This window comes from Macrobrachium nipponense, chromosome 21 (assembly GCF_015104395.2).
Source record: "Macrobrachium nipponense isolate FS-2020 chromosome 21, ASM1510439v2, whole genome shotgun sequence".
NCBI lineage: Eukaryota > Metazoa > Arthropoda > Malacostraca > Decapoda > Palaemonidae > Macrobrachium > Macrobrachium nipponense.
Window position 1 is genome coordinate 69,093,143 of NC_087212.1, and position 24,393 is coordinate 69,117,535.

General features: G+C 40.7%; 1 protein-coding gene across 2 annotated transcripts in view; it reads left to right on the forward strand.

The window, feature by feature from the left end:
* Positions 1 to 24,393, forward strand: part of LOC135198127 (condensin complex subunit 1-like) — a 66,360-nt gene that overhangs the window by 17,594 nt on the left and 24,373 nt on the right. For both annotated transcript variants that reach the window (XM_064225600.1, XM_064225601.1), the window contains exons 12-22: positions 896 to 1,139; positions 1,936 to 2,047; positions 2,583 to 2,724; positions 3,575 to 3,681; positions 4,774 to 4,888; positions 5,572 to 5,733; positions 13,696 to 13,816; positions 16,266 to 16,379; positions 16,753 to 16,977; positions 17,777 to 17,901; positions 18,053 to 18,179. In XM_064225600.1, the coding sequence (XP_064081670.1) occupies positions 896 to 1,139; positions 1,936 to 2,047; positions 2,583 to 2,724; positions 3,575 to 3,681; positions 4,774 to 4,888; positions 5,572 to 5,733; positions 13,696 to 13,816; positions 16,266 to 16,379; positions 16,753 to 16,977; positions 17,777 to 17,901; positions 18,053 to 18,179 (1,594 nt within the window). The remainder of the gene's footprint in view (positions 1 to 895; positions 1,140 to 1,935; positions 2,048 to 2,582; positions 2,725 to 3,574; positions 3,682 to 4,773; positions 4,889 to 5,571; positions 5,734 to 13,695; positions 13,817 to 16,265; positions 16,380 to 16,752; positions 16,978 to 17,776; positions 17,902 to 18,052; positions 18,180 to 24,393) is intronic.

The window sequence follows — 24,393 nt, forward strand, 5'->3', positions numbered from 1 at the left end:
TCCAGAATAAGATTGATGTGTCACAGTAGAAGTATAATTCAGTTTTTGCCTGATCACTACCTTAAGTATACAGAATTGTGTTTGAAAACAGTAAAGCCCTTAATCCGCTACTAGTAGTGGGTAGTCATATCTTGAACTGAAAAAGAGCAATTCTTTAGGCTCTTTTGTTTAAATCCCAGGATTTTAATACTTTGAGGAGCGTGAAGGTACAAATTTTGTATAGGGGCGTACCTTTATATTGTAAAGGTATTCATTTTAAGTGACTGTCGTTTGATAGGGCTTTTGGACCCAGGCACAGGGGTCCCTCATACCTCTTGGCGTTTCATGCTGGCTGAATCGAAGCGGTTTTCTCCGCAAGGCTACTCTTTGCTGCATACGTATGAGAGCCTTGCTCCCTGAATGGAATCCAACTTCTGGTGGTAGTAAAATCCACCAAGGATTCCAGATCAAGTGAGAATGTTTTGAGTTTCGTATAAGAAACCTTTAGCTCAAATGGCTGAGCGGAATTTTGTCTAGCTACACTACCCACCATCCACTTCTTAATGTGGGAATCAGCTAATTTTAACAGTAGGTAAGATTCATCTCAAATAATATAAATTTTCATAATAAAATTTATTATTTGGATACTTATCTACTGTTAAAGTAGACCCACCCAGCCTCCCCACAACTTAGTGGGCTGTCAAGGAGAATTCTGACAAGTGCTAAAACTTTCGAAACACACATGGTGGAGAACAGGTAAACTAGACAGTCATCTAGACAGTCATCTGGGCAGTCATTCGATTTTTTTTGTTTGAATGCCGACTCGCCTAATCGGCGGGGAGATATAGCTAAATTTAACAGTAGGTAAGTATCCAAATAATCAATTTTATTATGATAATTTATATTTTTTTATCAGGTATGATCCAGAACAGGCTTTCCAAACCAAGACGGATTTTGATGCTACCAGCTTTTCATCTTACCAGATGCATATTCTTGTTGTATTGAAACGTATATTTGTTTCATCAAAGTCAATGGAGTTGAGAAATTCTCAGAATAAAGAAGATGGTAAGGAAGATGAGGAATCTGAGGACAAAGATCCTGATGAAGAGAAGGAAAATCCAGAAGTAACAAAGCAGAAGCTATTGGTGGCTTATTTAAAGGTAAAATTATTTTTTTCTCATGTCTGTCAAAAATTTTTAGGACAAAACTTTTAAGGATAATGCTTATGCTGTGGCAAATGTTTAAGCAACCACATCTTTATATTATTGTACTCCAGTTGGAAAAACAAATTCTTTTGCCTGAATTGTGAGAAATTGTTTTGTCATCCATGGAATTCAATCATTCTTAATGAGAGAGAATTTTCCATGTTTGCTTGTCAAAAGCTTGCTTTAATGTAATTTTCTGCAAAGTGGATATGTATTTGTGTACTCCTTTTACGACTGGTTTGAGGTGAGTACACCCAGATAACTGTGTCATCCTTTTTATTCATTTTACAATCCAGCTAGAAATCCTTTTTCTAATCCACTCTATGTATAGGACTTAAAATGTTTTTATAGACCTAAAGGTGGGGCCAGAGATTTTTCATGTCTCTTAATTAATTCTAAGTGGCTGAACAGCTGAGGAGTTAATGCCTTTCATATTGCAGTTGTAAGTCTTATAGATGCATTTAACACACTAATAATTTTGGTACTCTGTTTATTTTTACTGGAATTGAACTGTCTGCTCCTTTGCTCTGAAGAATGGTTATTTACAGCAGAGATGGAAGACTCCCTATAAAGGGAGGCTTCACATATTGTTAACAGTCATTTTATGTTAATCAGCACTCAGTTTTATTTGGCCTGCAACCAGGCATTTAGGAATGAGTAAAGATTAAAGGCTTATATCTGTTACATGTATAGTTTTTCCAGACTGCTTTGTAAGGTAATTGTTCTATGTATTTGTATTTGTTTTTTTCAGGATTCTGTTGGATTTGCTAAATTGATCAATGAAGGTATTCCTGTAGTGTGTCAGCTGCTTGGTAGCAAGCAAGTATCTGATGTTATGGAAGCTATCTCATTCTTTGTCACAGGTAAGCTTTGTGTCAGTTAGGGAACTTGCTCTTGCCAGGTTACAGTAGAATTTTTTAATTTTTATTCTTAATTAGTGAAGGGATTGAATGATAATTTTCATATATTTTGTTGGGCATTTTTGAGAGCTTTATTTCTTTCATGATCTAGAAATAGCTGCATAGCATGGATTTAACTTTATTTTGACAAGCATAACAGTTAACACTGGAGAAAAAAAAAGAATTTCTCCTTTTGAAAATAATTACTATAACTTTTTTAGTGATGAATGTTTACAAAATGAAATTCTTTTTACAATATTAATTTTTTTTGTCAGTCAAAGTAAAATCTGTGGAAGTCAGTTATGTAGCTTTTCATAGTATTAGTGGAAAGAGATATAAACACCAGCTAGAGGAGAAACTTTATTCCTTAACTTTTAGACCATTTATTTTTACTGTAATTTTATCTCCATGTAATAACATTACATCAGTAATAAGTTTGATGTACTTCACTCTCTTATCTTGATTATGAAATGAATTGAATAGTCATAATTTTTCACAGCATTTGAATTTGGACTGCTTAATGCAAAAGCAGGCGTCCTGAAGATGCTGGTCTTGGTATGGAGCAAAGAACAGGCGATCAAGGATGCAGTGGTGGAGGCTTACCAGCGTCTCTATATCAATTCAGATATCTCGAGTGATAGGTGAGCCATCTGCCAGGTCACGTCTTTTGAGTGTTCTTTTTAAATATAATTGAGGCGTTCACAATATTTTTTTTTCTTCTCCAAAGTCTTTAGAAATATCCTACTTTTCCCATGAAAAAGCATACTTACATATGTAGACTCCAAAGTGGTAGAAAATCCTATTATCTAACAAAGGGTGGTGATATGCTTGTTTGAAAATTGCCAATATTCAAATGTGTTTTCCCCACGATTTTGTCTTTTTAATCAGCCCCTGGAGACCCTTAGTGTTGTGAACACCTCAATTGAGGAAAACTGTTTTACATACTACTTGAATTCCTTTTCAAACAAAGATTTGTTCATTGTTATATAGAACTACATACTGTTATATTAATGTAGTACAGACAGTCCCTGGTTAACGGTGGGGGTTCTATTCCTGGCTGAGCACCGATAACTGAAAATCATTGTTAACTGGAACACCACAATAATTATCGTAATAAATGGCATTTATGATGCCAGAAGTGCCGATAAACTACTTAACTGTGCTGTTAACTGGTTATTGGTGCTGATAAACTGCTTACTGGTGCTGACAAACCTCTTACTGTCACTGATAAATTGCTTAAAGACGGTGATAATCTGCTTACCAGCGCCGAAAATCGCTTTCCGGCATAAAAAATTTAGTGAAAGACGTTGTTAGCCAAGCGCTGTAAAGCTGAAACGCAGTTAATTGACACTGCCGGTATGCAGGGACTGCCTGTACTCTGAAAACTACGTAAGAATGGTTTTTCTCTTATATTTGTCAGAATGTAATTGTTCATTAATATCAATAAATACCTTTAAAAGTTAAAAAATGTCTTACCTGTCTAATTATCAGAGCCAGGGCCCAACACATTGTACGGAATCTATCAGCCCTGATTACTGGCTCAACTCTAGGGGAAAGGACATCGTTAGATGAAATCGTCTCTCAATTTGTCAATTCAGGTAGAGTCCTTTTTACACATGTATTTTATCTTGTACTGGCACTTGAAGTGTGGTGCAGGGATATTGTTGTAATAAATATTGTTTGTAATTTAAATCATAAATGGCAAATCTTTGTTACCCATATATCTTAGTACAGTTGGCTTTTATTGAAAATAATTAGTAGTACCTTGAAAGATACGTAAAGGGAATTGATAAAAAAGTAAAGTAAATTTGAAAAAAAAGGCATTCCTAGAGATGGTTTGCAGCATAACTCTGCCCATAGCTGCACCCGCTCTTCAACCTTTTACTTTACCATCATTCCCACTTCCTTTCTTCCATGTCACTGTCCAACCAATCCAACTCCCTCTTCATTCTCTTAAGCACTCTGTGTTTGTCTTTTTAGCAGCCAGATTTTCATAAACCATCAAATCACATCTCTTCAAGAATCTTGTTCAGTAAACTGAATATACAGTAGTCTCAGTAAGGGTAATCTATAACATTCAAGTTTACCTAGTGTGGCTATAAGGTCTTTCACATTTAAAAAAATATAATTGGTGTAAATGGAAGGTATGCTTGATCCTTTTGAAGAAATCACTTACCCATCCATTTCAAGATTTCCCTGGCTATTTATGCCTTACTAAACATGTTTACATATATCATTAGCCTTTAAACCCTGTAGGTTTATGATTTCATAAATTGATATTTAAATTTTTTGTAAATAAATCAGCAATGTCTATGCAATAATTTTTGTAAACTCATAGGTATGCCTCTCCTGTTTATGAATGAAGCTTACGAATGGCGTCATAGATACATGAGAGACCGAAACTTGTTGATATCTGTATTTTAACAGTCTTAGGGCCATGGCTAATTTGACACTGGAGTTAGAAAAGAAGGTACTCTTAGCTTGCTAAACCAGCTGTGTAAGATAGCTTTCCTTTCTATGCATTTAATTTAGAAACTTAATGAAAAATGAACCTATTGAATGTGAACGTCAGAATGTGGTTAGAAATTGTCCACTTTAATTTAGGTGGTTAATAGATCAAACAACCTATTAATATAATAAGTCCCTCAGTAAATCTGCCAGTTTACTTTGGTTTTTTATTTTAATTTCAGGTGATATCAACAAGCACTGTGTTACTCTGATGTGGGAAAAGTTCACCAAAACCTTGCCCGATACCACAGATGACGAAGCACGTGCAGCTTTAGTTCTTCTGGCAATGTGTGCAAAGTATGTTATGTATATGAAATGGTTAAATTATTTTCATGGCCATGAATACCATGCATTTGTCATGTAATTTGATAAATTTTTTCCTTTTATGCTTTCTTCTTTTGAAAGGTGAATTGTAGATTTTTAAAAATTTTCATGGATTTTTTTCATGGTGCTATAGAACGTAATTTACATTCAATAGTGGATAAAAAATTTGAATGTAACTTTTTGTGAAGCATTTTTTTCTTTTGTAGCCAAAAATTAAACTTAATGATACAGAAAACTTCCATATAAACTTTTGACTGGAGTTGAAATGATACAGAAAACTTCCATATAAACTTTTGACTGGAGTTGAAAATCAGGATACTAGGCATTAGAAATTGTGGAAGCTGGTTTTAACTGAAATTGTGAAGCACTGCTGTTTGCCAGTGTTCAAGCTTTTTTGCTGTGGGATTAATTTTTCCTATAGGAGGAAAAGTATTAATTTCACAAGTTAAGTCATATTCTGATGGACAATGTTAATAATTACTGCTCTTTGAAGTTATGCAGAGAAATCAGAAAATATAATTAAAATAGGCATAAGTATTCTTTTCAGTGTTTGTTATACCTTCAAAATATATTTTAAAATTTTATGTAAAAAGCATCTTTTTTTTTTTTTTTTTTTTTTTTTTTTTTTTTAAGAAATATTGCTTTTCTTTTTCCAGTTCCGAAGTGAGTATCATCTCAAGTAACATCAGTGTCCTTGTGAAGTCTGGTTTAGGAGAGAGAGGTGAGAAGGATTTTGCGCTTGTAAAGGAAACCTGTTCAGCTTTACTGAAATTGGCTGTGAGCAAGCCAAAGACTGATTCACCAAATGCTCCTTTTAGGTGAGTTCATTCTCAGAATGTTAATCAAACTGTGTCTTTTAATATGAATTAGGGAAACATGTAGAAGAGTGCTAAAAATATTCAGGTACATATTTGATGATCGTGTAATTTTACAAGTAATGTATTTGTTTCTTACTGAAAAGTAGCTGTTACAGCATTACTTAATGCAGAAAATAATTTCTTGTAAAAGCCATCAAAATTATGGATGCTATATCTATGGAAATATTAAAAATTTGCAGTTTAGTAAAGGGTGTTTGCAAAAAATATCTGTAGCTATATCTCTATGGAAATATAAAAAATTTGCAGTTTAGTTAAAGGTGTTTTAAAAATATATCTATAGCTAGAAAGTTTCACCTTCTAAATTCCAGGGACTATTGCAGAGCACTCTATTTACTAAGGCCTTGTATTAAATGTTTTATGTGCTTTCAGTCTTAGTATTTAAAATAATTTTATTTTGGCATTTATGCAATAAAGGATATTTATTTGAGATGAATCTTACCTACTGTTAAATTTAGCTATATCTCCCCGCCGATTAGGCAAGTCGGCATTCAAACAAAAAAAAAATCGAATGGCTGCCCGGATGACTGTCTAGTTAACCAGTTCTCCACCAGGTGTGTTTCGAATGTTTTAGCTCTTGTCAGAATTCTCCTTGCTGCCATTGCGGCTAGGCAATTGTTGGTACTCTGTGAAGTTTTGCTGTTTTACACCTGTTTACGGTATTGTAATTTCATTTTCCTAGGATATCTTCCACCGGAAGTAAAACCAATAACATCAGGCTATGTAGGAATGTTTTTCAGGCTATGTAGGAATGTTTTGGTGTAACCAGGATGGTGAAATTGGAAGTTGATCAACATTCCTTTGTACTGGCAGGGGTACGGGGTGTGATTTTGGAACTACTAGATGTGAAGAATGTAGGGAATTGTTCTGAGAATTTATGCCTGAGTATGTGAGATATAGGAAAGACTGGAACTAATAGATTGCGAAAGCAATTAGTTAGATCAAGGCTTAAACCTGTCAGGCTATCCCTACACAGACTAGGCATTTTAGTAGGCTAGTATTGACTTCCATTGTAGCTCCGCCTTCTACTCCCCATTCGGTTCAGGAAAAGCGTAACGAGAAGTTAGAACATTAATCTATTTATAGTTTTAATAAAATTTGAACTTAGTTCGTGACGGGAAGTTCCGAATCCCTCCAGTGTGCGCTCATTTTCGTGTTCCCTGTTAGAAATAAGGTGTTGGCGCCCTCGTCTGTACGTAGCCCGAGCCTAGGACTGCCCTGCGACAGTTAGAAACGTCCGCTGCCAGGGAACCGGGTCGGTTCTCGGGACGATGGGATTCTGTGCCCTCCAATACCTACTTCGCCCTTTTCATGGTCTGAATCTCGTTTAAAGCATTCGCCAAAGGACCGTTAAAGCGTTCAGATAAGGACCGTTTCGGTAAGCGTTAATGCTTGCTCCGTAGGCGCAATCTGTCATCTTCAACACCTAGTTTGAGGTGTTAGCATGCATAGGCTTGATAATATATGATATAGGTGTAGATATTTTATTGAGATGATAATGTATCTGTGTAAAGCGAGTTTTTTACACGTTTAGATATGTCGACTTGGTCGACTGTTTATCTCTCTTGTTTTGGTTATTCTAAATTCTTGTATGCTAGCATATTCCCTTTTCTTCGAAATGCTTGTGTTTGTTCTTTGCGTGCTTCCTCTTCGGCTATCGGCAAACCTCTTACTACTGCCTCAATTAATGTTTCTCTTTCAAGTCTACACTGTCTGTAGTATCTAAAGTATGTACGATCGCTTTCGGACGAGGCGGGAGTGTTGTTGTAACTTCTCTCCCACCGCCTCCCACCTTTTTGGCGCCTCGTTCTCTCTCTCCCTCTGTTGAATCATGTGGACTGCGGACCAGGGTTCCCAGATGTATGATAATTATCGTACAAGTACAATAATTTGACCTTCTGTACGATAAACAATTATTAATCAAAATACGATAATTTGAAGAGATTTGGTACGATAATTTGGTCTGATACATCTGGGAACCCTGCTGTGGAGTGTGGGCATTGTTGACTCGTGTGAACGCAATTGACTCTTGCCGAGTGCAGACTTGGCAGATTCCTGAGTCGCTTAAACTGTCTTGCTCGCATTGAGTCGTGGTGGATTCGATACAGCACTCGGCTGCTGTCACCTCTTATCGACAAGTGTCGCTTTTTGTCACCAAGGGTTGCGGAGAAAGAGCCATCCTTTCAGCTCTTTGTTTACCTCCTGTCGACAGCTGTCTCCTTCCGTCGCCCGCTGGCGGAAGAAGAGTTTGAATGGAGTTGGAGGAACTCATTTGGGCCGGTCGGCGTTTGCTGCGACACTACGCCTTCTTGTATTCTCATTTTGTTGAGGATAGAGGCCACATAGAGAAATATATCTCAATTGTCTTAGCGTATTTTGGCGCACTCTAAATATTGGTGAAGAGAACCAACGCTTTCTCCAATTTGAGAGCATTTCGTAACTTTTCTTGTCCTCGGACACAATCTCCCTTTGTGTCTGCCTTGGCTTGTCGTCTTGTCTTTTAAAGTCCTGGAGAGCCGAAGGCCGCCTTTTGCTGTACAATGCTTACTGGTCCTTTAACCATCTTTAATAGGAGGTTCACTTTCTTTCTCTTTCCTGTGGGGAAATGAACTTGAGACTGACAGACATGCTGATGGATTTTCAGTCTAACTTGAGTTATTACCTTTTATCTACGTTGTCTCGTCTCTGCGACTTCTTAAGAGAGGTGAAGACGCCAAGCCAGCGGGAGTTTTGAGCGAGGAAACAAGTAACTCATTTCTGATGCTGCAGGGTAATGTCCTCATGCTTATACTCACTCTATTTGGAAGAAGTGAGAACACTTTCGCTTCCTGTCTGATTATGCAGCTCGGGATTATCTATTGGTAGTATTATTTTATACCTTCGGGGATAAGCGCAGATAAAGGTTTTGGGATATGGACAGTTGCAACCTCCCAACATGCATGGAGAGACTTTGGACCAGTATGTTATATGGTGGAAACGGTAAAGGGCAGTTGTGATGATTTTTGGTGTTCCTCCACTGGTTTAATCTCCCTCTTATAGCATCCCTTGTCTTCAGCAGATCTCTCAGTCTCTTTTAGTTGGAGATTTGGAGACTGAATAACAGTAAGTGTCTGCCCATATATTTGCTGGTTTTCTAGCATGGTTTTAGTGCCTTTCCAAAGAATGATCAGACTTGTGGTAAACATGCAGAATGTATTCCACTTACCATACATCCACAGTCATGCAAGTTCCTTCAAGAGGTTTTTACTAGAAGGTATTGCTGTTCTGTGCACTTTGTTTGGGTTAGTGTGCAGCCCTCTATAAGTTATGTCAGGGATTTGTTGCCATTGGTAGATGGTGTCGACTTTAGGAGCAAGACACTTCTACTGAATCAGTGATTCAAGTTAGCCCACTCTGTCAACAGTATTCCAAAGGCCAAGGACCTGTTGCTTCTTCTGGCCCAATTTCTATGCATTATATTGTTAATTTTTTATATCCCCATTCTTATCTAGTGATGTGGGGATGATATTTAATTATGCATGCTTGTCGGTCAAGATGGATAGGCATGTGCTGCTCGAAGATTTTAGACCTGAAAGAAACTTCCTATATGGTAAGGGCTTTTCCTCATTAGGAAACATAGCCTTATGGGTTATTTTCAGATAATCATGCTCAATTAATGTACAGTTTCAGCGTAAGAATTACGACTTACAAATAACTTTCATTAAATTTGTAAGTAATCCAGAACCAACATTGGCTCCAGGACTGTAGGAGGGACACTAACCAGGAATCGTCCATTTGGTTCTTAAACCTAAGTCCAAGTTTTGGTCTTTTCCCTCTGTCATGCAACACAGAGTTTAACTAGTGTCATTACACTTTCATGCAACATAGAATGGTCTAACTAATGCTGGTAAAACATTTTAGATATCAGGGCAGTGGAAAGACATCAGGATGCTTAGCAAGTTTATTCCTGGTCAGAAAGAAAGTCTTTGTGGAAAGTTTGCTGCTTTGAGTGAAATGAAACAACATATTGGTTTGATCATCCATTCTGGGGAAGGACAGTGCTTTAGCAATTGGGGATTCAGGAAGAACAACTGCCTACAAGGGCTCTGACATCCGTAAGTTTGGCACTTGGTGTGGATTTAAGGAACACTCATTTAGCTTCCTAGCATGTAGATGAACAGGGACATCCAAATGATTACTACTACTTAGTTGGCCTCAGGCTTGAGCAGTGGATGTTTCCTTAAATTTTGCCTAATTCAGACTCATAGGCCTGCCCCTTGTATCTACTGTGAATTCTATTGAGCAATTTCATGTTCAAGAATTGCTTAGTCTCCTGTAGAGCCCTTGTAGCCTCAGGGCAAAACTTTTCAGAATTTCCAATGCTCTTGGTAGATGTCTCATTCTTCCGTTGAGAAGAAATTAACTCTACTACACAATTCCATACAGTCCAATTAATGTAGGCATCTCCTTAACTGCTTGGGAGATGTTAGAATGTCCCCTCCCAATAATAAGATTTTCAAGTTATCATAGGATCTGTCCTTAATTTAAAACTGCCATGGCCTGGGGTCAGAAGCAGTGGTCTGTGTGTATTGCTGAGGGTACCATTCTGGAAATTTTCAGCACTTGGAACCTTGTAGACGTCAATGTTTTCTGTTTAGAGGAGATAAGACTTTTCACTGTTTACTTCCAAAGTTATCGTTCCATACGTACTTTCCTCGGTATTGCATCAAGTACTTTTAGATCTTGCTGAGGACCAGCACTGTAAGGTGTTGAGATTTAAGCCCTTTCATCTCTATATCAGTCTCTCTCTGGAGTTTAAATGCGGGTCTAAAATTTATCTGACTCTACTGTAAAACCTTTTATTTAGCAGTGGTTAATAAGTAAATTTGCTGTCAGCACCCTTCTTTAAGCTGGTGTAAGGGAATGCTATTTTAGCTTTCTGCCTTAAAGCTGAGGGTGATGTTAAGCTATGCTTTACAGTTCCCTGTAAGAATTCCAATCTAACCCCTTGGGGGGGAAAAAAGAGGAAACTTCTCTATCCTGTTGGGTATTTAAATTTAAAGGTTAAACCTAGAACATTTTTATCATCCTTTTAGAGACCTTGAACATCTTTGTCAAAGGTAAATGCTGGAAGAGGCAAAGTTAACCTTTGGTTTTATGGTTTTAAGAAAAACAGATGAGGTCAAAGGTTAGTCTGGAAGAGGCAAAAGTCAACCTTTTGTTTTGTGGTTTTAGAAAACCTAGCTGTCTTTGCCAATGGTTAAGCTTGAAGGCAAAGTTAACTTTTTGTTTTGTGGTTTTAGAAAACCTAGAATGTATTTGTGAAGGTTAAGCCTGGAAGAGGCAAAGTTAGCCTTTTGTTTTCTGATTTTTAGAAACTTTGTCAAGGAACACAAGGTCCTCTGTGACATATGGATAGGCTAGTGCATGCAAACTAGCTCCATTTCTTCTACCTTATTGAAGTTAAACATTCATGATGTGAGCAGCAGTTGCAACTTCATTTAGTGTTAAGTCAATTTGTTGCTCCAGAATAGGATTGATGTGTCACAGTAGAAGTACAATTCAGTTTGTTCATGAAACTTACCTGTCAGATATATATATAGCTGTATTCTCTGAAGTCCAACAGAATTTCTAAAAACTTACGACACACGTAGTGGGAATAGGGTGGTTAGTACCCATTCCCGCCGCTGGGAGGCGAGTTATCAGGAACCATTCCCATTTTCTATCAGATTTCTTCTGTCGCTGGTGTTGTAAACATCTGTTTACAGCACCTCCGCCTCAGGATTTTGGAAAACTTTCTTTGCTTGAGTATCCTCTTGACTTTTTGGTTATTTGTTATTGGATCGATAGCTTGGCATACGTGACTTTGGATTGTTTTGATTTTGGCTTGGTTTTTCCTTAAATATGTCAGGTTCTAGTTCGGTTAGTGCCAGAGTGTGTATGAAAGACGAATGCAAGGTGAGGTTACCAAAAGCTTTGGTTGGATCCTCACACAGTGTGTAAAGGTAGGGGGCAAGTGTGTAGGTATGATTTTCGCTGCACGGAGTGTGAAAGTTTGAATGATGCTCAATGGAAGACTTATGAATCCTATGTAAATAAATTAGAGCGTGATAGGATCAGGAGGTCTTCCTCCAGGAGTAAATCGGGGTAGTAAGACCAGGGTAATAATGTAACATAACCCCATTCTAACCCTTCTTTAGATTTTGTGACTCCTAACCCCGTAGTGTTTGCCTTCGGGCCCTCAAGTGGTGTCTGCGGAGGGTAATGCCCTTTCGCTTATTTTAGATTCTTTGAAAAACTCTGGAATCTAAGGTTTCTAGCCCTTGAAAACAGGGAAAGTGCTAAGTGTAGTGATAGTGCCCCTAGTGAAGTGGAGGGGGGCGTCAGATCGGCCCTATAGCGCCTCTAGGCTGGGACCTCTGCCCGGACTCCCAGGACTCAGGGAGAGGGCATGTCGAAGGCCGAAGGAGGGTTACGGGGATCCCCCACCGATCTGCGACGTCCCTTCAGCAGTACCTGTTGACGCTTCCCAGGCTGCTAAGGAGCGTGCTCGGAGCACGTGTCCTAAAGGATTGTTTCTCGTCTTCCGACGCGTCCTCCCCGCGCAGGGGTGGGAATCTCGTTCGGATTCGCGACCTTTGAAGAGGACGTTTCAAGATATTATAGTTAATGGTTACTTAATAATTATTTGAAATAAGTACATGCAATACATTTAATAGAGAAAATTGTGAATTAGATATCATAGAATATAAAATAAATCAGACTGCTATCATCGAAGCCAACAAATACGTACATATTTTTTAGAATTCTTCTTCTGTTTTAATATTACGTTACGTATATGTTTCATTATAGCTGTCAGTAACTCGGTATCTCTATTAGGTAAAAATAAAATAAAGAGTGGAAATGAATGGTTATTATACTGTTTGGTAGTTTCATTAGTTGAAGAGAGAAACTAATAAAAATTTATGGCTTACTGTGTCCTAGGAAAAGTGATTGCATGGCGTTCGTTCGGTACTCGTAAGAGCTGAATGTAAACAAACGATTGGAAGGTATTTTTTGTTTGTTTGTTTGTATATTATAGTTAATGATTAATTAATAATTATTTGAAATGAGTACATACTGATTATTTATACATTTTATTGGCATATTCTAAGCTTTTAGCTTCCTAGGTTTAGATGTCAGAATCATAGACTAGGCTACAGTAGCAACCGCTAACATAGGCTAGGCTTATTGCTAAGGGACATATGCTAAAGTCCTAATATATTCAGTAAAAATGGGGTTGAACATTACATACAGTTGAATATTACTCAAGTATGTACAGTATTTTGCCTTTTTGGAGTCATATTTCTTCCGTCGGATGGGCGTCGTAACCCTAGAACATGTGTTGTAGGCCTGGAAATATAATTTACTGGGGTGTTTTTGTAGGGCTTGGAACGGATTAGGCATTTTACATGTAAAATGCGGTTCAAGATACGAAAAACTCATGATACGAAGGCCGCCTCGGAACGGATTAATTTCGTATCTCGAGGTACCACTGTATTTGGATACTTACCTACTGTTAAAGTAGACCCACCCAGCCTCCCCACAACTTAGTGGGCTGTCAAGGAGAATTCTGACAAGAGCTAAAACATTCAAAACACACCTGGTGGAGAACAGGTAAACTAGACAGTCATCCGGGCAGCCGTTGGATTTTTTTTTTTTTTTTTTTTTTTTTTTTTTTTTTTTTTTTTTTTTTTTGTTTTTTTTTTTTTTTTTTTTTTTTTTTTTTTTTTTTTTTGAATGCCGACTCGCCTAATCGGCGGGGAGATATAGCCATATTTAACAGTAGGTAAGTATCTAAATAATAAAATTTATTATGAAAATTTATATTATTAATTTCTTGCAATAAATATATTGGTTTAACTCATTTTTAATTTGTTTTTCAAGATTGGAACAAGATCATGAAATCTTTATACGTCTAGCAAAGATTCTTGTTGCTGGCCTTACCCGCCTAGAAGACCGGCAGTATTGTCCAATGGCCACTCAAGCTATTTCAACTATATATTCTGTGAGTACAGTTCTCGACAGATTACACTTAATTTATTGCATTATGAAAAATTCTTTGAACCTGAAATTGTCTTTCTTTACTCATGTCATCTTGAAGGAATCTTCAGCCTCATCTGAGGTGGACCAAATTGGCATCTTCTGTCTTTGGGTTAGGCTTGTCTTCCATTCCACCACCATTAACAGATGATGGTAGATTGGTTACAGGCCCTAATGAACAGGCTGTATTGCTTCATTGAGCATTTGAAGCTAAGCGGTTAGCTTGGGGTGTCTCTCTCCTTGATACTGTTATACTGAACCGATTCTTACAAAATTTGCAATTTGCTCCAGGGATGTTAGGAAAATTCTTGATAATCTGGATAGATATGGTGGAGAATATCCTGATGCTTTCTTCCCTTTGTTTTTTGAATAAGGATTCTTGTGTATTGTCTCCCAAGATCAGTAGATTCTGTAGGTTTTTGTTGGTACAGTGTCTTTGCGGATGAGAGCAAGCTTAGTATACATTGCCTGTTTCAGAGCAGTATATCGGCAGACTGCAGTAACTACTACAGGCAAATTTCTATTCTCACTATGCTGTATAAAGCATCAGAAAAACTTACTTTTAAGCCACTGTACAAGTTTGTAGAATCTAAAGGATTAGGTATTAACTGATAGTCAGTATGCATACAGGAAGCAGTTAGTACTTGCGATGCTCTTTAAGATTGACATACCATTTACAAGAGGCTCTTGATAAGATTTTGAGTGTGGAGCAGTTCAAATAGGTTTTTAGTGCTGCTCTCAATTCAGTAAATCAGAAGACACTTATTTAGAAACTTCAGAATCTTTGAGTGGGTGGATGTGTTTTAGGTTTACTTCAAGATTTCCTTACAGGTAGGTTGTTATTATTATAAAGGATTAGTTTATCCAGACCTCTGAGGGACCAGCAAGTTGCTGTTGATGGGATCTTTAGCAAACCACAACTTATTTTGTCTGGAGTTCCACAGGATAGTGTACTTGGTCCACTGTTTATTTTTAGTGTACAAGTGATATAGTTGTTAGCCGGGAAACAAGATTGTTCAGTATGCTGATGATGCAGAACTTGTGGGTATAATAAAGTCTCCACTTAGGAGTGAAACTACCCTTAGTCTCAATTATGACATGGAGCAGGCTAGTGAATGGTGTAGTTGGTGGGGTATGAGGCTGAACTCTGGTAAAACTAAGACTATTGATTAGTAGATCTTGTACAGATTTTCCAACCCATTCTCCCCTTCAGGTGGATGGGACTCTGCTGATTGAGTGTGAAGCTTTAACTATATTTGGTGCAACTTTGGACTCGCATTTTACTTTTGAGAAACTTCTAAAAAAAAGTGTCAGCAAATGCCGTCTTTTACTAGAATACTGTTCTCTGGTGTGTATGTCTGCTTCGGCTAGAGATTTATCTCTTTTCAATAGAGTGGTGTATGGTGGCAGGTTTCTGTTTCCTAATATTAGTAGTAATGACTTCAACCAATGACAGATAGTCTTTTGTTTGTGAATTTTTCATAAGTTGTAATATAACAGAGAATTTTTGCATTCACAATTGATCCCTGTTCCTCTTTTTGTGCCAAGAGTGACCAGATTTGTTGAACAGCAGCATCAATATGCAGTAAATGTGCCTTGCTATTGAACTTCTGAGTTCCAGAGGTTCGTTATTTCTCACCCTGTGGAACCTTAAAAGCTCAAGGGAAGGTGCAGTGCAATACGTACTACCATAAAACAATTCTTGTATTATACTTACATTTTTATCTGTACTATTTAGTTATTAAGTTTTTCTTTCTTACTAACTGATCTATTCTCTTTCTGCAAGGGAAAGGTGATTGATGTGTGTAAGACTTAACAGGGGGATGTTTGGCAGATAATGGAAGGATTGATAATAAAAGAATAGTGTGTGTTCATAATAGAAATTGGCTATATAAATTAAGTACTTATGAATCAGCTGTTAGACAACTGAAAGTAAGGTGACATGCTCTCGTATGGTGATTATAGTGTAACTGTGTTGCTGACCAGTTCATGCAAAGCCTGTCCACTCTTGTATATTCAGCTCTGCATCATTTCTGGCCTTCACATTCAACAGTTCTTCAAGTTACCCCATTAACACAGTCCTGCATTCACTTCAGGCATTATGTCCATTTGCATAATATATTGTAAGAGTAATTTACTTATTAACCTGCATTTGCTGACTTAGAGGGCAGGTACTTTCCTTCCTTAAGCATTTCTCATATTTACACCTAAGTTTGTAAAATTCCCACCTTTCATTTACTCATATCTTATATGACACCACAGGATCATTTCTTTTGTCATGGCATTTCTCTTCAACTCCCCTTTTTTCTTCTTCATTAACCTTCCAGTTTTATTATGATTATATTTGGATGTTAATATATTTCTAATTAGTACTGAGGTGCTTCTAATTTGGATGTTTGTTCTTATTGAACCAGTTGGCAGAACATCCAGATATTATAAGTGGTGAGATTATTCAGAATATGGCAACAATTATGCAGGAACAAACTGTAGAGGCTGAAGAATCAAATCCAGAAGATTCTGCATCACAGGTATTTAGTTGGTCTGCTGAAGTTGAAAAAAATGAGGCATTCCTTTATTTTATGTACTGTTTAAATTAACTTTTGAATGATGTTTCATACTTCCTTTAAAATTTCTTGGTACATGTCTTGGGATGAAAAAAAAGTAAATGAATATGTGTAGTAAAATTAAAAATAAATGAACGATTAACATTGTATTTTTTATATTTGATAATTGAGTGCACTTATTAAACTTTGACATAATGAAGTGTTATGTGGTATTTACTCTGATGTAGAGTAGATATAGATGTTGTGAAGAAGTGATAATGATGGGGAATTTAAATCTTTTTTGTAAAAAGAAGAGAGGGTTTCAGCTGATTGATGTGAAATTATTTCTTATTTTCAGGGACTACTTCAGGTGCCAGTTGGCATTTTAACTCGGTTTATTGTTGTTGTTGGACATGTAGCACTGTGTCAGTTGGTGCATCTTGACACATACATTTTCTCAGAACTCAAGCGTAGAAATTTCTTGAAGGAAGAAATGGAAAATGAGAAGAAGTCCAAGAAAAAGAACAAAAATCACAGAAAGTCTCTTATTACATCTGCAAGTGAAGCATCCATTAGTAAATCTGTAGGTATTCTTTACCTCTTTCTCTTAAATCATAGATAGGTTTTTTCTAATTACTGTTGAAATTCCTGTTCTGTTTAAGAAACTGTATAGCTTTATTTCTTGGACTGTCCACCATCGGATTTTACAGAAGACCATGGTATTCGGAAGTGTCTTCATTACATCTTTGTTGTATTGTAATTTGAAAGAATGACACAGAACTCTTTGGCAAATTCATGAACAAAAGCCAGGTTTCTCTTGCACAATGATTTTAACTACAACCTTCTTTGAGATAAAAAAAAAATACTAACTGGACATTTCCAGTACACCCTCACATTTCACTCCAGCCCAAGTTTAGCTGAGATGTTTACTCTATGAAGTAAATTGCTAAAGAAAGTGTTAAGGTCAGTGAAACATCTTAATACGTAAAGTTCAAACCCTTAAATTATTACCTATTTGATGACAGTACAAATCTGTATGTAAAGTACTTAATCGTAATTTAGTCAAAGCTTAACTTTTATAAGAACAAAATTACTATTGAAATCTCTTTATGATTATATTTTATGGATTATCATACAAACTAAGGGGGAAAGCTATAACAGTTTATTTGCAAAAGAACTGGCAGTATTGCCCTTTTATACAGACATTAGCAAATCCCCAAAATTGTAAACTAAACACCAAAGGTCATACTAGTTTGAATGTTAAATGAAAAAGCTTGAAGTCTTATTATAAAAAAATTCAGATCCTTTCTTTTGTTATACAAGAGAAGAGTGAAATTTGCCAACATTTTTCTTATTGGTGTGTTTACATTTTTTAATTTCAGGAGCCTGACATTGACGATGAAATGGAGCTGACTGGAGCTGTAGCTGATGACTTGGAAGCTGAGTACATTCGGTCAATCTGCGATTCTGAAATCATCAAGGGGGAGAACCTCTTAGACCTCATAAGGTGACTATTTCTTTTAATGTGTATTTTGATCTCTGATAATTTAATAAAATCAAAGCTATAATCATTTGTATAAATTCACTGAAAGTGTTTGAATTTGTTCAGAGTTGAATCTATTTCCTTTAATACTGAAACACATTTTTTTTTATTTCAGGCCAACTATTTTGGCCATATGTTCCAATCCTGGGAGGTATAGCAACCCTGATCTTCGAGCTGCTGCGACTCTCACTCTTTCAAAAATGATGATGGTTTCATCAGAGTTTTGTGAAGATAATTTGCAGGTAGGGTATGACTCACAAAGCTCCATTACTTAAATTTCTATCCATAGCTGTACTCCTATCTGCTGTTGCTTTTATTTTTAGCGCTGTTTCTCAGTTATCATTCATCTAACTTAGTTTACTGCCTTATTAATGATTCTAAGAATCCCTCTCCCCTCGAGTAGGACTCCTCCCAGTGGTGAGGGGATAAGGGACTCTGTGGGAATGTTATTGCATTCCCATAGGTGCCCTGGGTCCTGACGGAACATTCTACAACCCTTTCTCTCTAACTTTAAATCCTTCTCTCTTCTCTTTCTTTCCTGAATCCTTCTGTCCAACCTCTAAATTTTAACTGCTTTTGTCGACGACTTTTGGAATGGACTTGGCCAAGTTTTGACAGTCCTGATTTGATGGAGGGTGGGGTTGGACGGCATTCCTCCTCGCCCGTAGAACTGGAGTACCTGACATGTCCGAGCGAGGGGAAACTTTTATGTTAAACTCTGCACTCAGTGCTGGGTCTGATCTCAATGGACTGACGACCCTCAAGGCACTGGGTGTGGGGTGTATATCTGGGTAGGACTCCTAGGGTGCTATATCACCCTCTAATTGTGGCTCCATGGTGGGTATGGGGCCAACCTGGATGAATGTTCACACCATAGTCTGATGGATTTTTATTTAACCCCCTCTGTTGATGACTCTCGTCTGATTAAGGATTCTGCTTTAGGCTCTCACCTTGACCTAACACCGGGACACCAGGGTGTAAATACTGGTGGTGTAAATGGTAATCTAAGAGTTGTGCATTGTAGTAACATAAGTGATAAAGTCGATTTTGACATATTACATAATTACATGAAACAGTTTGGCAAGGTAGATAGAATAAAATTACGAATTGTTAAAAGTCCCATCTCTTATGAAAGTTACATAACCTTTTGCAAAGCTGAATATGCCTCCAAAGCTCTAGAAAATCTTGATGGTAAAAAAGTCTTTGGTTTAGTTTGCCATGCGAAGTTGTTTAATATAAACAATTTGGAAGAGGACGAGACAGACTATGTACCCAGCAAATTTGAGGTTGATAGCCAAAAACACCTGGCAAAAGATGATCCAAAATTGATTTGGCATGTTGCAAATTACAAACAGGGCAAAGAAAACTTTTTGTCAGTATGCAAGTATCTACAGAGGAAGATTGGTGCCATTCCTATAGGCAATATTAAAAGATATGGTAAAGGAGTCTTGATCAAAGCAAATAACGACATTCAAATTAAGATGCTTTCAAAATTCCAACAAACTGAAGATGGTAATATTTTAGATTTATCTCCTCACCAATCATTCAACATTAAACGGGTTATAGTTTATAGCAGAGACCTATATGAGTTTGAAGAGGAGGAAATATTAAAAATGTGTCCTGCATATGTCATTAAAATTAGAAAATTGAAAGGCTCTCAGCATGCCATTGAATTGACTTTCACCTGCTCGCACTTACTGGAGTATATTGATATAGACCACTCTCGGGTTTGGGTTAAGCCATTTAAATATCGACCAACCCAGTGTTATAAATGCTTTGAATATGGCCATGTATCAAACACGTGTGCAAAACCAGGAAAGTGCTTTGTGTGCTCTGGTGAACATGTAAAGGACAACTGCAATGCTGATAAATATTGTCTCCATTGTGCTGGCAATCATTCTCCCAATTGGAGGGGCTGTCCTCAATATATTTTCCAACAAGAAGTTGTAAACACTGCTCATAATAACTATCAGCATAGTTCTCCTATGCTGATAGTTATTATGAGCAGTGCCAAACGCTTGGTTCGAGGTGCTAACAAAAGTGCTGGATCCTCATTTGGTTCCACTGTTATGGGAAATAGTGCATTCCATCAGCCTGCTAAACCCATCATTAAAAATAACACACCCTCTCAGGATATTTCAACTTCTGTGGTATGTAATGAACTTCAAACTAGTGGTACAAGCCATGATTGATGAACCTCTCCCTGACCTGCAAGCAAATGCTGTCTCAGAGTTGAGCTCGACTGTTAAGCCCAAAGAGAGAATAGAATCTAAAGGAAATCTTAACAAATCTTATGACAGTTTTCAGTCACCCCTGAAGTCAAAGAAATGTAGAACATCCTCTCCTATAGAGTTTAAAACTCCAATTTCCAATAGATTCAATGCACTTGATGACCCCTTTAAGCCATTATCAACCTCACAGCCATTGGAAAAGATGTCTGTCCTGCTCAAATTTAAGTATGACCGACCTCCAGTCAGCTACTTCTGAAGTGGAGGGGAAACATGCTGAGTCACTAAACATAGGTAAAAATTTAGATAAATCTAGTCTCAAACTGAACAAACAGGATGTGCAGGAAAAATGTTCAAACCCCCTCATCCAATAAAAATAAAAGTCTCCCAGGCACCAGACTTAAGAGACTTTCAAATCCAAGAACATTCAGCTGTGTTACTTTGAAAACCCAGCTAAATAATGACTTGGCTGGGCACAAGAATCACAGTTAAAATTCCAATTTAATATCATGCAATGGAATTGCAAAGGCCTTAGGACTCATTCTGAAGAGTTAAAATTACTTTGTTCCGACACGGCATACAAACCTTCGGTCCTTTTACAATAGGAAGGTACTAGCGGCAGCTGGATAGGTCGTAAGCTTTCGAACAAGGGGTTCGGTAGTTAACTGCTTGTCCGACAGGCGCGCGCGCGCGACTGGGAGGTAAACAAACCACTTTTGCTTTCGGCCTCACAGCGAGTGGACGTGTGGTTTTCGACGCTCTCTCGGCCGTCCTTCTCGTCGTTTGCTTTCATGAGTATTTGGTTGTGTTTTGTGTGTGAACATTTGTAAGTACAATCATTTCCTCTCTTATTTCTTCAATTTTGAATTGATCAATAATGGAATCTCCACGCCTCGCTACCCCACGGAGACTATGGGCCCGGGTACCGAAGGGCGTAGATGCGGAAAGTTCCGCTCATTCCCGGAAATTGACCCACATATTTTGTGCGCTCGGTGTCGGGGGCGCGAATGCACCCGAGCCGAGCCCTGTGAAGTATGTTCTAATTGGTCGGAGGCGCAGTGGAACTTTGTACGAGGGCAGGAAGAAGCGAAGGCCTGCAAAGGAGTCGTCGGAAAGCTCTCCCGCGACTCCTTTGGTTACGGACACTTCGTCTTCTTTCCTGCCGCCCGCTCAGCTCCCACGTTTGGCGCCTTCCCCTTCGGGGGGGGTTTCTAGGTCCTTTTCCTCACCCGACCTGTCGAGTGTGGAGGAGGGCGCTAGATACCCCCGATGTCCGATTGTACTCTGGGTCCTCTATCCGTTCGTCTTTGCGCGAGCGGGTAGAGGATCCTGCTAATCACCCGACTTTTGCTTCCTCAGGTGCGGTTGCCGCGAAGGACGACCTCGGACAGGTGTGGCATCGTTGGGGCTGCAGGGCGTGCCGAGTGTCCAGGGGCTGCTCTACCATCTCGCTGGCTCTGTGGCGGTCACGCATGCTACGGTTACGACCACCACCACGACCCTTACAACGCCTGGCTATGCTTGTCACCTCCTCACCTGGTGTACACCCCACCCCGCACGCGGTCTCTGTCACACCAACTACATCGGTGCAGGGGCCAGTCGCCGTACCGGTTGGGGGAGTGTGATGCCGCCGTGCCTGGGTTTGCCGTGCTGCCGCGAACCGGACTTGTCGTGTGCCCGAAGAGCTCGCCCCACTGGACCTCCCACCAGTACCAAGGATGTCTGTGCCACTGGTCCGTCCATCTGGACCGCCTGTACAGCCTGCCGTACCTGCCGTACCTGCCCAGCCGCTGTTCACGGACGTGACGTTGCCGACCACTGCTGCCGTTCCTGTACCTGCTCCTGCCGTCTCCACTGCTGTTCCTGTGATGCCTGCACCTGCTGAACGTTGTTCTGTTCCTGGCTCCGCTGCTCCCGATGCTGATCTGTTCGGACAGGTGCGTCCGGGCCCTGTTGCTTTGGCAACAGCAGCCCCGGCTCCGCTCTGGATGACAGATCTGACATCGGTCCTGAGGAGGTTGACGAAGAAGAAGAAGAAGAAGAGGAGGAAGGTGTCGTCGTCGTCTTCATCGTCTTCTTCGTCGTCGTCGTCGTCTGCCGCCTCTTCCCCTTCTTCTTCTAAGGCTCCCCCGCCGCCTAAGAAGAAGAAGGTCGCCTCCCCCCCCCCTAAGAAGTCTCCTTCGGGAACTTCTAAGGGCCCGTCTCGCTCTGGTGAGACGGGGGGTTCTTCCGCTGGTCACCCTGCTCCTTCGGGGGCAGGACCCGTCTCTTCTTCCGCAAGGAAGAAGACTACGGGGACTAGAGGAGTGCCGGCTAATACCGGCACTTCCTCACCTGCTGTTAGTGGTTCGACCACGGCAGCAGGATCCGTCTCGGCCTCTCGTTCGCGAGAGGTACCGAGTGTACGGTCGCCTACCAGCGACCGTGCAGCTAGGAACCAGACCTCTGAGCCAGCTCAGCGTCAGGTTCACGGCACGGAGCGGAAGACTGGTGACAGCCGCTCACGCGACTATCACCAGACCAGCTCTCGCTCTCGCGGCGAGCAGCTGGCTACCCGGGCGGACGTGACGGTCCATGACCGGCCACGGGCTGAGGCTGGGAAGAGGTCCCCCCGTTCGCCGGCGCCAGCCACGGCTGGTACCAGCGACGTGACGCGCCGTGAGGATACGCACCGGTCTCACCGTGACAGTGGAGCTCGCCGGTCGCCTGACCGTCACTCTCACAGAGAGCGATCGGGTACGGCAACCAGCACCAGCTCCTCTGACACACGAGACCGGGGCCGCTGTTCTCGGTCCAGCCGTTCTCCACAGCGAGACGGCTCGACTAGGCCTGCAGCTCGATCGCCACCCGCGGGTTGTTACGATCGCCTGCAGTCTTCCAAGCCCACTGGTTCTGCCAGCGAGCGAGGAGGGAGCGTCAGGTCTGCCTCTCCCATACCTTCAACCTCCTCGGGTTACACCGGGAGGGGCGAGGTATTGAGGAGTGATCGTGAGGGGTGCGCCCCTCAGGATACCACCGACGTTCACGTTGTCCTACGTACCAGGCACGGTTCTCGGACCAGCAGGTCGTATGCACAAGTGGTTTGGAGGAGACCGAGAGGGGTCTGTCGCTGTTCCTCCCCTCGAGGGAGGAGGGTCTCGGGAGATGCTCCTGTTTGAGGGACTGGATGGTCCGACTCCGCAGGACGCAGTCACTCCTGAGATCCAGAGGAACTTTGCCGAGGTTATTGCGCTGATTCGTCAGCACAGCGACCTCGCGGAAGGATCGCCGCTCCCACCATCCGAGCCCACGTCCCGGCTCGAGTCGTTCTCCGGGGCCCCGAAGAGGGAACCCAGACCGACGGTGGGTTTGCCGCGTTCCGAGCTTGCCGACTCAGTGCTGGACCAGGTAGAATCGCTTGTCTCCGGGCAAGACGGTTCTCTCAAGTCTGGCAGGTCGAGCAAGCTGCTTCCACCTCCTCTGCTGCGACAGCGGCGTTTTTACGTGCCATCTGAGGACCCGATGCCGCCCAAACAGGTGAACCCGGAGTTAGCCAGGCTGACTCCGGGTGTGTCTCTGCAGCAGCTCCAAGAGGCACTTGGCCTGGAATCTACTGCCATGGCAGCTTTCCAGGCCATCTCCTGGTTAGATCTGTGGTCCCTCACAGTATCTAAGGTCGCAGCCAACTCCGGGGGAATTTCTCCCGAAGATGACTCGGCCTTTAGGAGACTTTGCCAGTCTGGGGGAAGAGCCATCTCCTTCCTTGCCCACCAGACGGTGAACCTGTGGGCCAACCTGGTTCTCCGACGTAGGGACGCTGTCCTTACTCGGGTTTCCAGGCGGCCGGGCGTGAAGCGGCGTTGGGACTTCGCAACGGACCTTTACGGAGTTCCACGTCTCTCTTCCCAGGAGAGATGGTGGACGCTGCGGTGGACAGACGGCGCACTGACGACAGTGACCGTCTGGTTCACCAGGCAGTCTCGAAGGCTTCTGGGCAGCCTCGGACTGCGGCCAAGTCTAAGAGCTCGGCTAGCGCTTACCTCGGTGGCTAAGACGGTAGCTGCGTGCGAAGCGGGGAAAGACTCTGTCTTCTTCGACTTCTACAAAGGGGAGGGGAGCCGTAACCAGCCCTCCTCCCAGCCCTCCTCCTCCCGTGGAGGCTCTGGGAAGAAGTCGAAGAAAGGGGGGAAACGCTAGGGACTGGCCCGTTCCCCCTCACCTGCTGCCGGAAGTGGGGGGGTGCCTGGCC